We start from the raw sequence: 12,877 nt of genomic DNA on the forward strand, positions 1-12,877 counted from the left end.
CCCATAATATGGCATGGCTACTTCAACGGTTTCATTGGTTTTCGAGCTAAATGTGTTTAATGCTCTAATAAATGTTACCTAATTAAAGAAAACATTAATCAGAATACACCTAGTGTTAATAGGATACGTAATGATCTAATGAAGCAGTTAATAAATAATGTCCGGACATAAAACCATAGAACTACGATTGCCCTAATGAACAAAGTATCTCTGAAGACCTTTTCAAATTGTCTATTCTCTGTTTCAGAAAACGGATCACCCGCCGGTGGCGCCCAAGCCAGACCTGCCTAAAATAGAGAAACCAAAGACAAAAGAGCTTGACGGGTACGTCGGGTTCGCGAACCTTCCCAACCAGGTGTACAGGAAGGCTGTGAAGAAAGGCTTCGAGTTCACACTTATGGTGGTCGGTAAGTTAATTTACGTCTGTATACTCTACGGATGGGGTAATGCGTAAGACAACTAGAACGTGGCTCTTAAATTTTGCAAAATGAGTAGGCCGGCGGTATAAACCGTCGGAAGAACCGATCACCGGTGATGTAAACGAGTACCATAGTGGAAACTACGACGACCTTAATACACCGGTAGCCAGTAGAGGCTGGAAGAGGAAGGACCAGGACAGAATGTTGTGACCCTCCTTGGAGGAAGCCCATGTCCACCAGGTTCATAATATCACCCTCCACGATATATTATAGTCGCGCACTAAGGTCCCAGACTATTATACATAGTTCATCTCATGTTTGTATCCTTCAGCAACCTTCCCATACCAGCATCAAAACACTGAACAAAACCCACTAAACATCTCAACTCCTCCTTTCCAGGCGAAACCGGGCTCGGCAAGTCAACGCTCATCAACTCTCTCTTTCTCACCGACGTGTATGATAAGGACAAGCACCCGGGCCCCTCCCACCGGGTGAAGAAGACGGTCGGCGTGGAGACCAGCGTCGTGCTGCTGAAGGAGAACGGGGTGAATCTGACGCTGACCATTGTGGACACGCCCGGGTTTGGTGACGCGGTGGATAATAGTAATTGGTAAGTGATATTGGTATAATCTGCCAGTCGGGTTGCCCACTTGGTACCCGACAACTCTCGCAACCCAAGCTTGCTTGTGTTGGGGTCCACCAACCCGCACTAGGCCAGCCTGGTGGCCTAGGCCTAAAACGCTTCCTTCATTGGAAGGAGCCCGTGCCCCAGCAATGGGGACGTGAAGGGTCGTGATAGAATTGGAATAACAGCCCGGGAAGTACGAGTTTTACTCCGTTCGTGTAGTAGCGAGCAAACGAGGATTTTTATGGCGCGGCTAGCCACACTAGCTCATAGTCCATGTTTTAAAAAACCTACACTTGGCCTTCCGATGGCAACTCACGACCATTTCGCTTCAAAATCGATATCGAGAGACCGGTGGTTCTATATACGATTCTCGAATCTCCACTCCCGTAAGCAGCCGATGCCTTCAGTTAAAATACATCACAAGTCTTATGAAAAAAGTAGTGGATTGGTGACCTAAATCTAAAGTCTTTGTGATCGAGGGTTATCCTTTACGATCAAATTCTAGCCTCATCCCTACCTTTTAGTGCTTATGCCCAACTCAATGTCTGGATATAAAACTTTTAGTAGGTTCTACCTTTTTTGGTCTAAGATTTATTTGCCGAATCTCATATTGCATAGTAACGTTTGGTCAAAGTCTCGTTTCGCCGAAAATCGTATGGCATACATCTCTTTTAGTAAAAAGTTATTTCGCATAATCTTGTTTAGCATAATAATGGTATGGCCAAATCTTGAATAGCCTAATAATGCTATGGCATAGGTTATACAAAGTAATAATATTCGTTTGGCTTTAAATTTGATGGAGCGTCACCCTACATAGCGCAAACTGGTGCCTTGTATTGTGGCCGCTTTGTGGGAAACGCTCCGCTCCGCTTCGCTGCGCTCCGCTTTGCTTTTGACGAACATGTGCACCTAACACGCTCCTCCTCGCTTTGCTCGTCGTCGCACCTATCTTTAGGTTTCAATCCCATGGGGTTTAATAGCGTTTGTAATAATTATATTGGTCATTCACTTTCGACATTTTGATCATTCAATAACGTGATTTTCGAGATGTAGGAGAAAAATACCACAATTTGTACATTTACAACATACTTAATATAGTATTTATTAAGATTATATTAGGAGAAACAAGATTATACCAATACGAACAATTTGAGCAAACGAGACTTAGGTGTTTCAAGTTTGTGCCAAAAGAGTTTTAGACGAAACGAGTCTTATGCCACATAAGTCTTGGCGAAGTGATGATTCTACCAAAAAAATTTAGAGCTTACGAGTTATGCGAAACGAGTTTAGGGCAATAAAGATTAGGCGAGATGAGGGGAACCCCTTTTAGTACGTACTGCTACATGTTACTAATAAAATATTCATTAAGTTGCAATGAGATCTTAGCCGTAAAACGTGATTACAAGTTTGACATTTGCCTGCCCGATTCCGTAAATATTGTCTTTATTCTGATTTAGTTAACAAAACTTTTGTTGCGTTGTTAAAAAAGGATATACTATATTATTGGCACGACTCTTGAATAAGAATCCCTTTTTGTTATAGGATAGTTTGTATATAATCATGGCACAAGCTATAGCATTTACAATGCTATGGTTTGTTTGAATGATGGATATGAGTTTAGTTTCAATGACTAATGTTTATGTTAACTGACTCTTGCACTACAACAATGACTGACGACTTGCTGACGACCTCTAAAACAGTATGAAGTAACTTATGAAAACAAACGTCTATTGATGACATTATTTCTCCTATGGTTTTATTCCTTGCTAATGGTGTAATGGTCAGTCAATCGTGTAAAATACCGGAAATAATTAAACATAAAAATACATGCTATAATATTTCACTTTCATCATTTCATTTTCATCCATTTTAAAATCATATCACCTAATTTACACACACACCAAACATCAAATTCCAATCACCTCCCAACTCACCTTAAAACCTTCTCCGTCCACAGCTGGCAACCGATCATAGACTTCGTCGAATCGAAGTACGAAGAGTTCCTCAACGCCGAATCCCGAGTGACCCGCAAAGCGGCGCCGCCCGACACTCGCGTCCATTGCTGCCTCTACTTCATCGCGCCCAGCGGCCACGGGCTGAAGCCCCTCGATGTGGAGTTCATGCAGCGGCTCGGCGATAAAGTCAACATCATACCGGTCATAGCCAAGGCCGATACGATGACGCCTGAGGAGTGCAAGGACTTTAAGGAGCAAGTGAGTTTGTGTCGTCAGTTTTGTTATAATGTAATGCTAGTAAATCGAATTAAAATGATATATTTTTTGCTGATATTTTGCCTAGTTAAGCTCACAAACCTGTATACTACAAAAGTGTGTTAGGTATACATATGAAGCTGATTTAGAAAATAGGCGGGACAAACTTTAACTGTTATATTTCTTCTAAGATTTAACTAATTATAGTTCTCAGTATTTTGTTTGGACTTTAGAGACAAACAGAGGTACCTAATTCAGTTATTTATCACCTATGAGTAAATTTTCATGAGTTTTTCAATGACGCGCATGGTACATTAATAATGTAGGATCCATTCATAATGTCAACAGTCGCATACGTAAATGTGATTTTAATTTGATGAATTAAGAAAAATTGCATGTATTTTTCCAACTAGCATTTGAAGCAGCTCTGAATCATACTCGTACATGCAGTATCATTACTTTTGATTAGTCTCATTTATGATGAATATCATGAGATTCATGGAGCGACTATTAATCATTGGTCCCATACGTGTTCTTATTCCGTCACATATCTTGGATGACCTTGGCTATAAGTAGGGCGGTTATGAATTTCAAAATGATTCAACAACATAACTTAGGCTGCGTCCCTACTAGACAAACAGTTTAAGTATCCACAGTTTTTATTTTTGCGCTCACTCTACGCAATTTTTTGCGTTGCGCTTGTTGACAAATTGTAACTTACCATAACATTTCCCCAGATAATGAAAGAGCTAACGACACACAAGATCAAGATCTACGACTTCCCCGAGAGCATCGGCGAGGAGGGCGACGCGGCGGAGACCACCAAGACGTTGAGATGTCGCGTCCCTTTCGCGGTGGTGGGCGCTAACACTGTGATAGAGCAGGACGGCAAGAGAATCCGGGGAAGAAAGTACCCGTGGGGAGTTGCTGAAGGTAATTAGGACTAGAGTTGCATGTTTCTGAAGACATTCTCAGTGTCGTAAATGTTAGAAGAAGCTGTCCTTTTCGCGGTGGTGGGCACGAATACTGTGATAGAGCAGGATGGCAAGAGAATCCGCGGAAGAAAGTACCCTTGGGGAGTCGCTGAAGGTAATAGGGACACTAGTTTTGCATGTTTCCGAGGGCATTATCAATGTCGTAAACGTTGAAAGAAGCTGAGTGTAGAGATAATGGTGTGATAGTGGACGGCAAAAGAATCCGGGGACGGAATAAGGACTCTAATCAGATTCTCTATTATGTTAATATAATATCATTGCATTGTTATATTAGCCCACTTATCATGCGGGGTATGAATTTATGAGGAACCATTGTATTCGATATTATAATAGCCAGTAGCCTAAATAACTTAAAACAGTAATCGTAATGCACCTCGTATAGTACGTGATAAATTATAATAATAGAAAGTGTGTACAACATATTATATTTTCTTCTAACAGTGTTCTAACATACTAGAGCCCTAGTACCTACGTTACTAGAATGGTTAAAATAGAGCTCAATAATTTTATGGTTCTAGTCACATGGTTTTTATACACACAAAGACAATTCGTTCATGTCGTCAAATACCAATTTTATTTACCCATGTTCAAACCTCTATTACCAAAAAAATCTAACTAACCTTCTTTCCCATTCCAGTGGAGAACCTGGAACACTGCGACTTCCTGGCGCTTCGCAACATGGTGATCCGGACACACCTGCAAGATTTAAAAGACGTCACCAGTTCCGTGCACTATGAGAACTACCGGTGCCGCAAACTGGCCGGGTTATCGCACGACGGCAAACCGCACAGGATTAACTCCAACAAGTATGTAGTTTTGGATATAGCTAAGGGCGGATTTTGCGTGTAGGCAGCCAAAGTCGATATGTGACGTTTTTACGTGTGATCTTATTGCAAAAGATTGCAGTTTTCTTGCACATTAGAAACGCTGTTTTCAATGTAACTCTGCGTTTTTAACTCATTGCAATTTTGTGTTCATTTTCCAAGAACTTTCCTAATGTTATACATACATTTGCAGTGTCTTAAGTTAGCCTTCTACGCACTGTGTTTTACTTGCCCAAACAATTTATCGATAACTAATTCTCTTTTATAATAACTCCATCGTATTTCAATTGAGAATTGTTATATGCTTGAGATATTTCATTATAATTAATGTAGCTATGTATAAGCATATTCTAATTCTCAGTTTCTGAAACAGTTATGTATTATTTACTCAACAAGTAATAGGACTCATACGTACTTGACAAATTCATTGATATCATGATTTCAACTAACGCATGGTTAGAATATTTACGTACATAGCAACCAAAATAGACGGGGTTGTCATTTGTTTATCTGATTAACTTCTTTCCGTCACCAGCATTCAAAGGTGACCAGACTAACAATATCTCAACTATAGGAACTTACTTCTTTATCTAAGGGCTTCGAAGAATGTGACACTTTTTTTAAATTTCATATCACTTATAGATTTACCTCACATGCAGTAGCTTTCTCGGCGAAGTCATTGTATTACAAGTATGTAATACTCATGCATTAATAAATTCTGATGATCCGAATGAATACATTTTGATAGCTCTGGCTATGCCGTAACCTATATTTTAAATGCGATTGGAAATCTAGCACAATCTAAGTCCTAAATTTTCATTAGAAAAACGAATCTCCGGTTGAATCCCGTGAAATCAGACACAATAAAAATATATTGTGTATCGTGCGATATGGCGACTTCGGAATGAAAAAAAGTTATACTGTCAGTATTAATCCTGCTTCGAAGCCCTTCCTAAATAATTCTATTATCCCTGTTAATCTGAGTTTTCATTGCTGCATGTCTGGTCATCTTAGATGCGTTTGCGCAGCATCGTATTATTGCAGTTTTGCCTCATTTATTCATTTTGTCTCGGTCATCATAGAACTAACTACAGTGCATTCGTTCTATTTATATTTGTGCTTGGGCATGCAGAAATGAATACTCGTTATTAACATTATTATCATTTTTATTTTATTTATACTCTTGGCGTAATGGAAAATTTAAATATATAAGCTTTTACCATATTGAACTGCATTCGTTGTATGCGTTTAAATATTCCATTCCCCATGAGTGACTAATGAATCATATGCCATTTAATCGTTTTAACCTTACGCCTCTCCGTGGTGACAAAGAATAATCTGATCCCAAAGTATCCATATTATAAATTTAGCCCAATTTTTTTCCTGAACTGAGTTATCCACCTATGTGGACTCCATTAATTTCATGCTCAGTTAATCTATCTTTAGTCAGTTCAAAAGCTAACATCAAAATTAGTCGGGCATTTTTGTCACCACGGTGTGACGTCACAGTCACGTGTGTGTTGTAGCCACGCTAACTCTGGTTGTGTTGATGTTCAGTTTCTGCCCGCAAGGACTGATGAACAGTTTCATGACTGTGTGGTAAGTTCGCGTATACTTGCTTATCGTATGTTGTGGTCACCTCACTGTGTATATGTTTTACACTATGTATTTATTTATGTATGTATGAGAACGCGGTGTTATGGTCTTATTCAATGAGTAAATAAAGGCTATTCAATTTATTTGCGTCATACTCAATTAGTGGCTATCATGAATAGTTAATGATTTATCCACGAAGAATGTGAAGACGTAAGTCACCTGCACCGGTTATGTGGGTGACAGCATCCTGAAACAAGGATGTAAAGTAACCTTTGTGTAAAAATTCTGAGTGTCGGTATACTAGAAACTTTCTATGTTGCATAAAGTAAGATCGAGATATGGACTGAAAAAAGTTACATATAAACTAAGAAATGTTTATAAAGCAATACCAGATAAGACCTAAAAAAGACCGACACAGCGTTTTCGTTATTACTAACACAAAATATACACGCCCATAATTCACCAAGTTTTACATTATGCATCCGATGGCGCTCTTTAAACTTAAAAAAAAAAGTATTTTTGTGCATTCAGTATTTAAATACACAGATAAGCCTATTTATAGCTTTAAATGTTAGTTATAGGCGCAGTTGGATGCAAGTGGACCTACTTTCTATTTTTTTATTTGTCTAAAGTAGATTGCTCTCCTTAGATTTTGCTGAATGTACCTACTTTTTAGTTAAGTAATAGGCATGTATACTATCGTAGAATAATGTTTAGCTTACGCAAAACTGGTGTCGTATTTGTAAATACTAAATGGGGCTAATTCGCTAGTCGATAATGACGTTAAATCCACAATATTTACATTGGAAGAGTGTATAGCTTTTCTTAAATTGAGACGATTTGTCCTCAGGAATCCTCTGGCACAAATGGAAGAAGAAAAGAGAGAGCATGATCTCAAGATGAAGAAGATGGAGAGTGAAATGGAACAGGTATGTTATAAATCGCAAGTCTTTATAATAATATTACATAGACTTCTAAGTATTCATGTAAAGTATTAATGTACCCAAAATGTGAATAGTTCTAGTTTTACTCCTCCAAGTCATAGCTGACACTTCGTTATGAAAAGTAGTCGCAACATTTATAATTCTTTAGATGCCTACTCCCCCCGCTATTTACTTGTCTATCCATTCGCCAACAGTATTATGCATAGCCACTGAACTTCCTATACGTACTTTAGTCCCCTTATTCATAAAAAAGTTAGTAGAGGCTTTAGCTATTGAACTGTTTTGTCCCTCTCTGTCAAATAACAAATTGTTCTCTGTCAGAGAGTGACAGAACAGTTCAATAGCTAAAGCGTCAACTAACTTTTTTTTATGATTAAGGGAGTAAATCGCTACAAATACACATACAACTTCCCAAAAAGTTATATCTATCCATTCCGCTTAACATCTACTAATACCCTTCCCACCCCAACAGGTATTCGAAATGAAAGTCCGCGAGAAGCGCGCCAAGCTCAAGGAATCCGAAGCGGAATTAGCCCGACGACACGAGGCGACGCGGCGCGCGCTGGAGACCCAAGCGAGGGAGCTGGACGAGCGGCAGCGCGCGCTGGCGGCAGAACGAGCTGCCTGGGAGCGGGAGACCGGGTTGTCGCTGGATGATCTGAGGCGACGCAGTCTGGAGGCCAACAGCAAGGAGTGAGTAGTGTTTTAGACTGGTTTTTATACAGGGTGTTGGAAAAAGGGTATACTAAGCCGAATCCTACATGTGCAGCATATTATATCTAAGCCCGAAACTGAAATCAGAATTTGAAAATTCTGCCTTAGATATACCATGCTGCACATGTAGGTTTCGGCTTAGTATACCCTTTTTGCAACACCCTATATATATAAGAGTACCTATAGCTCGATGAGTAGCAGAGACTGCTGAGGCCAACAGCAAGGAGTGAGTAGTGTTTATACACAAGCAGCGGCAGAACGAGCTGCCTGGGAGCGGGAGACCGGCCTGTGGCTTGATGATCTGCGGCGACGCAGTCTGGAGGCCAACAGCAAGGAGTGAGTAGTGCTTGAGTTTTTAGAGATTGATCCGGCGTCTATAATTGGTAGCCTGTGGTATGAGCCTCAATTCACGTAACAAAAGGTAAATCGCATCTCGCCGGCTGGAGTCCGACAACTTTGGAAAACAATGATAGTGCCTCTTTATACCAAAAAAAGTTATTCACATTTACTTCCGTCGAAAAGTAGAGGTTGCTGGAGTCTACCGTTTTACTACTGTTCTGTGAAAGAGAAGAGCGGCAGGCTTAATTACATAATTGTTTACTTATGTAACCATTGTTATATTATTGTTGTTTGTGCCTCAATAGAAACACTTCGTACTGACACGTATTACACACATATTAAGTTATGTTAGTTTGTCTCACACTGCACCAACTGTATCTAACATGAGTGTTAATTTCCTTACAGGACAATGGACGGTAAAGACAAGAAAGACAAGAAAAAGAAAGGTTTGTTCTAAATTAATGCCTTACCACCGCCGGCCCACCGCCCCGTGACTAACACCTCTCTAACATGACGCGACGGATGTGTGTTCGTTGAGGAATAACCCGGCGAAAACGAAAATACAGCTATACGAATTGTGTTTTGTGTATAGCAACGGGAGTTGAAATACACAAAACTGCAGAGCGGTTGGCTCAGCAATAACGCCGTGCGGCTAAACTGAATCGGTCTTAAAATGTGTGAATATTAACATTGTTTGAAATTCAGATAGATATTAATTCACATATTTTAAAGCACGATCTAGAAATTAAACTTCTGTATGTAAAGACAGATAGTATCTCTGAGGCTACTTCTTACAGCCATAGCAATATCGAAGTACACATTTTTTCTAAAATATTATTATCAAGCGTTATATTTTGTATAGCATATTTCGGGCAGTAGACTGACATGATAGATTTCATTAATAGAAGCTTAGTTCTCTGGACTGTACATATTTGTACTAATAAACATGCGAACTGTTTGTTCATAGATTTGAAATAACTATTACGAGGCCTGCTGACTAAACTCATTTAGACTAAAATGGTGTAACTGGCTCATTCGTTATGTGTGATTTTTATCGAGTGTTAATAATTCTTGGGGATAGTGCCATTTCTATGTTGTGATGGATAATTTTTATACTCTTATTTTTCACCATTGACCTATTTATAAGCTGAAAAGTATCTAAGTTTAATTTTATATTTTGATTAACCTAATATTATTTATTTATATACTCTCCCTATCATTTTTGTTCCTATTTCAAGAACATTTAAGAATTTTCGTAAATTTAACTTTTTACGCGCGAACTTGTATTCAGTAATTCTATTAGGTAGGACCTTATTATTAAATTACTTATCTATTTCTGTGTTGACAAGTCGCCCGGGAACGGACTGTCTTACTAACAATGTACATATATATTTCCTGTGTGTATTCATTCATTTAATTTTAATGTCGTTTCGAAGTACTCCTTTAATTTTCATTTATCGCGTAAGTATAAGACTATCTATTCATATTTATGTATCAACTTCATTAAGAGTGTAAAGCACAACTAGAGGTTTGTTTACGTTGTACATATAAATCTTGAAACTCATTAATTACCTACTGTACTTATATCATAAGTTTTTGTTTTCATGTTCACGAGTCAGTAAGCAAATGTGTTTGATCAATTTTCAGATTGGTCATTTAAAAATAACTGGAATGGTTAATGGAAAAGGAAGCACTGTATGTATAAGTCATAACTTATTTACGATTAAATATAAATACAATAAATGAACAACGACAACCGAAAGACTCGTGCTGCAAACTGCGTCATCACTGCAAACCAAACGAACGAAAAACTAATTAGTGTATACTATTACTTTCTAAGACTTATTCCATGACAAAGCATTTAAAACACACAGGCCTAATTTTTGTTTTATAACGGGTTTGATAAAAAGTATATTTGTGACTGTTTCGTGATTAAGTAGTTAGCAGTGATACGACTTTGCACCGGCATTTCCAAGGCTTATGACTTTTAAATTTACGTCCACAGAGATGCCAAATAGTATTACATGCTCGCCTTGAGTGATTAATTAAATTGTACTGAACTTAGATTCCTTTGAATAGTACCTATTGACTCATGTGAATCAATAGAATCTTAGTTCAGACAAAGTTAAATTTACATTTTAGAAGTTCCATATTTTATCATGACTTTTATCATGTAGTAAATGTAATAACGCATGATGTAAACACCAGCTCAATATCCGTGTGACATCATTTCAGCACTTTTTAATCGTATAAATAATCCACTAGGACTAGGACATTATGAAACTCATTCGTATTCCCGTTCAAAGTCTTTCAAGTCGGTAGTCAGAGCTGCGTTTGTATGAAACTAGTTTATATCAAATAAGTACCTACGCATTAGCGGAATCTAGATTCTAAATTTTAAAATAAGAATTATATTTTTTACTTCGTAAATATTGCATCGTTTGGCTTCATATTGGTGCATTCGTGTTGCAAATACAACGTGTGACTTGATTGCAATGTTTGTTATACATTAGTGCATAGTGATACTGCATGCTCATAGCCAGTTGTGACATAGGCTCTTAACTCTAGATAGTATTAAGGGTTTTACTATTTTTATGGAGACGTGAATGCTAGCTCGGTTATAAGTCGATGGCCTAAGATTAAATTTACACTTAAATTCGTTGCAATTTTGGCGTGAAAATTGCTAGCGGTACATTGATGGCATCTTTGTATTGATATGGGCTTGTTCCATCGGCTTAGTAAGTGAGGACATTGCAATAAGAGTCTAATGTCACGGTAATAAGGTGTGAAATAGGCCGATATCGCGCAGGATTTATGTGATGGATGACATTCTAAAAATAACTTCTCGCTGCCATAGAAGTAGCCTTACATCGTTAATAATAAATAATCTAGATGTTGAAATATAATAAATAAAACAATTATATTTTAAAACCGATGAAAGTTGCCACTCTCACGCATACTATTTTCAGTTAAATTATATATCAATCGATACGAAACGGTTATAATATAAAAAAACTCATTTAATCTGCTCAAAATATAATGCTACAGTATTTTGTTTCTCTCGTGTTTACGCCACCACCCTTATTACTGTCTATGTACCTATATTATTATTGTAATAATTTGTATACTGAACTAAAACAGGTTTTAAATTGAGAATTTCACAATAATTTTAATACATGTTTTTTTCTAAAAAAACAATTTATTCGCATTTTTAATAAAAACTCCTGACATTCTCAATTGAAAAGCTGATTGTATCTAAGTAAAATATTGTACCATCACGACGTTTATGAGATTTTAGTTTTCCAATTATTTATGTTGATGTAAATATTATATAGTTTGATTATGTCGTATACACTCCGTATGGGCTATTTAAATATGCATAATCTTATGTAATCGGCATGCCATTTGTTTTTTATTGTTCTACAGTATTGACTTCCGCGGTTAGGGCTTAATTTAAGATGTATGCTTTATTTTGTATTGCTCGTCGACAGACGTGAGCGACACGATGCGACGGGACGCGACAAAATGCGACACACACATCACGTGATGAAAGCAACTAATTGATTGCGAGAATGTAGGCCAAAGTACATCATACAACGACATTTGATAGCTTAGTCGCGTCGCGTCGCCTTGTCGCGGCGTCTTGTCGCGTGTTGTCGCTCACCTGTGACGACGGGTCGCTGTCGGGCGCCGCCCACTTTACCATACAGATCATTTGCATAGTCATAGAGGATGTGATGTGATGGATAAATGGAATGCTCTTGGAAGAGATGGTGTAATATATTGTACCTTTGATTATAAATAAATACGTAATATATAGGAGTACGATTCTTTTATTTAAACTTCCTGATGAGTAGGACTTGTTTATACTTTCTTTTATGTATATAAATTGATGACTAGTTATATGCCTTTAGAATGGGAGACAATTGGAACAAAGAATAGTTTCGTATTGTCTTTTTTCTCGGTATAAACCTTGGGCTAGATCCATTTTATTTACCAAAGTATAGGTTAGATTAGTTACGTATGAGAAGAAATAAAATCAATCTATGCCAGGGTTAGGGATGGGAAAGGCATTCATTTAAGTAGTAGATTAGATACTCTTAGATGGCGCTGCGGTAATATTTGGTGTACGTTTCAGGGTATTTGGAATAAAACAATCCAAGCTCGTATGAATTTCTTATATTTAGTGATTTATTACATCACGTACA

General features: G+C 37.9%; 1 protein-coding gene across 10 annotated transcripts in view; it reads left to right on the forward strand.

Moving 5' to 3' along the window:
- The window catches only part of LOC105386346 (septin-7), a 41,431-nt gene extending 28,940 nt beyond the window's left edge, over positions 1 to 12,491 (forward strand). For all 10 annotated transcript variants that reach the window (XM_048633125.1, XM_048633126.1, XM_011556873.3 and 7 more), the window contains 9 exons: positions 248 to 407; positions 819 to 1,029; positions 3,005 to 3,260; positions 3,995 to 4,190; positions 4,890 to 5,058; positions 7,523 to 7,601; positions 8,089 to 8,309; positions 9,075 to 9,115; positions 10,317 to 12,491. In XM_048633125.1, coding sequence (XP_048489082.1) covers positions 248 to 407; positions 819 to 1,029; positions 3,005 to 3,260; positions 3,995 to 4,190; positions 4,890 to 5,058; positions 7,523 to 7,601; positions 8,089 to 8,309; positions 9,075 to 9,115; positions 10,317 to 10,348 — 1,365 coding nt within the window. In that variant the 3' untranslated portion in view covers positions 10,349 to 12,491. The remainder of the gene's footprint in view (positions 1 to 247; positions 408 to 818; positions 1,030 to 3,004; positions 3,261 to 3,994; positions 4,191 to 4,889; positions 5,059 to 7,522; positions 7,602 to 8,088; positions 8,310 to 9,074; positions 9,116 to 10,316) is intronic.
- Positions 12,492 to 12,877: the final 386 nt, after the last annotated feature.

The sequence above is a fragment of the Plutella xylostella genome, chromosome 5 (genome assembly GCF_932276165.1).
Source record: "Plutella xylostella chromosome 5, ilPluXylo3.1, whole genome shotgun sequence".
Taxonomy (NCBI): Eukaryota; Metazoa; Arthropoda; class Insecta; order Lepidoptera; family Plutellidae; genus Plutella; species Plutella xylostella.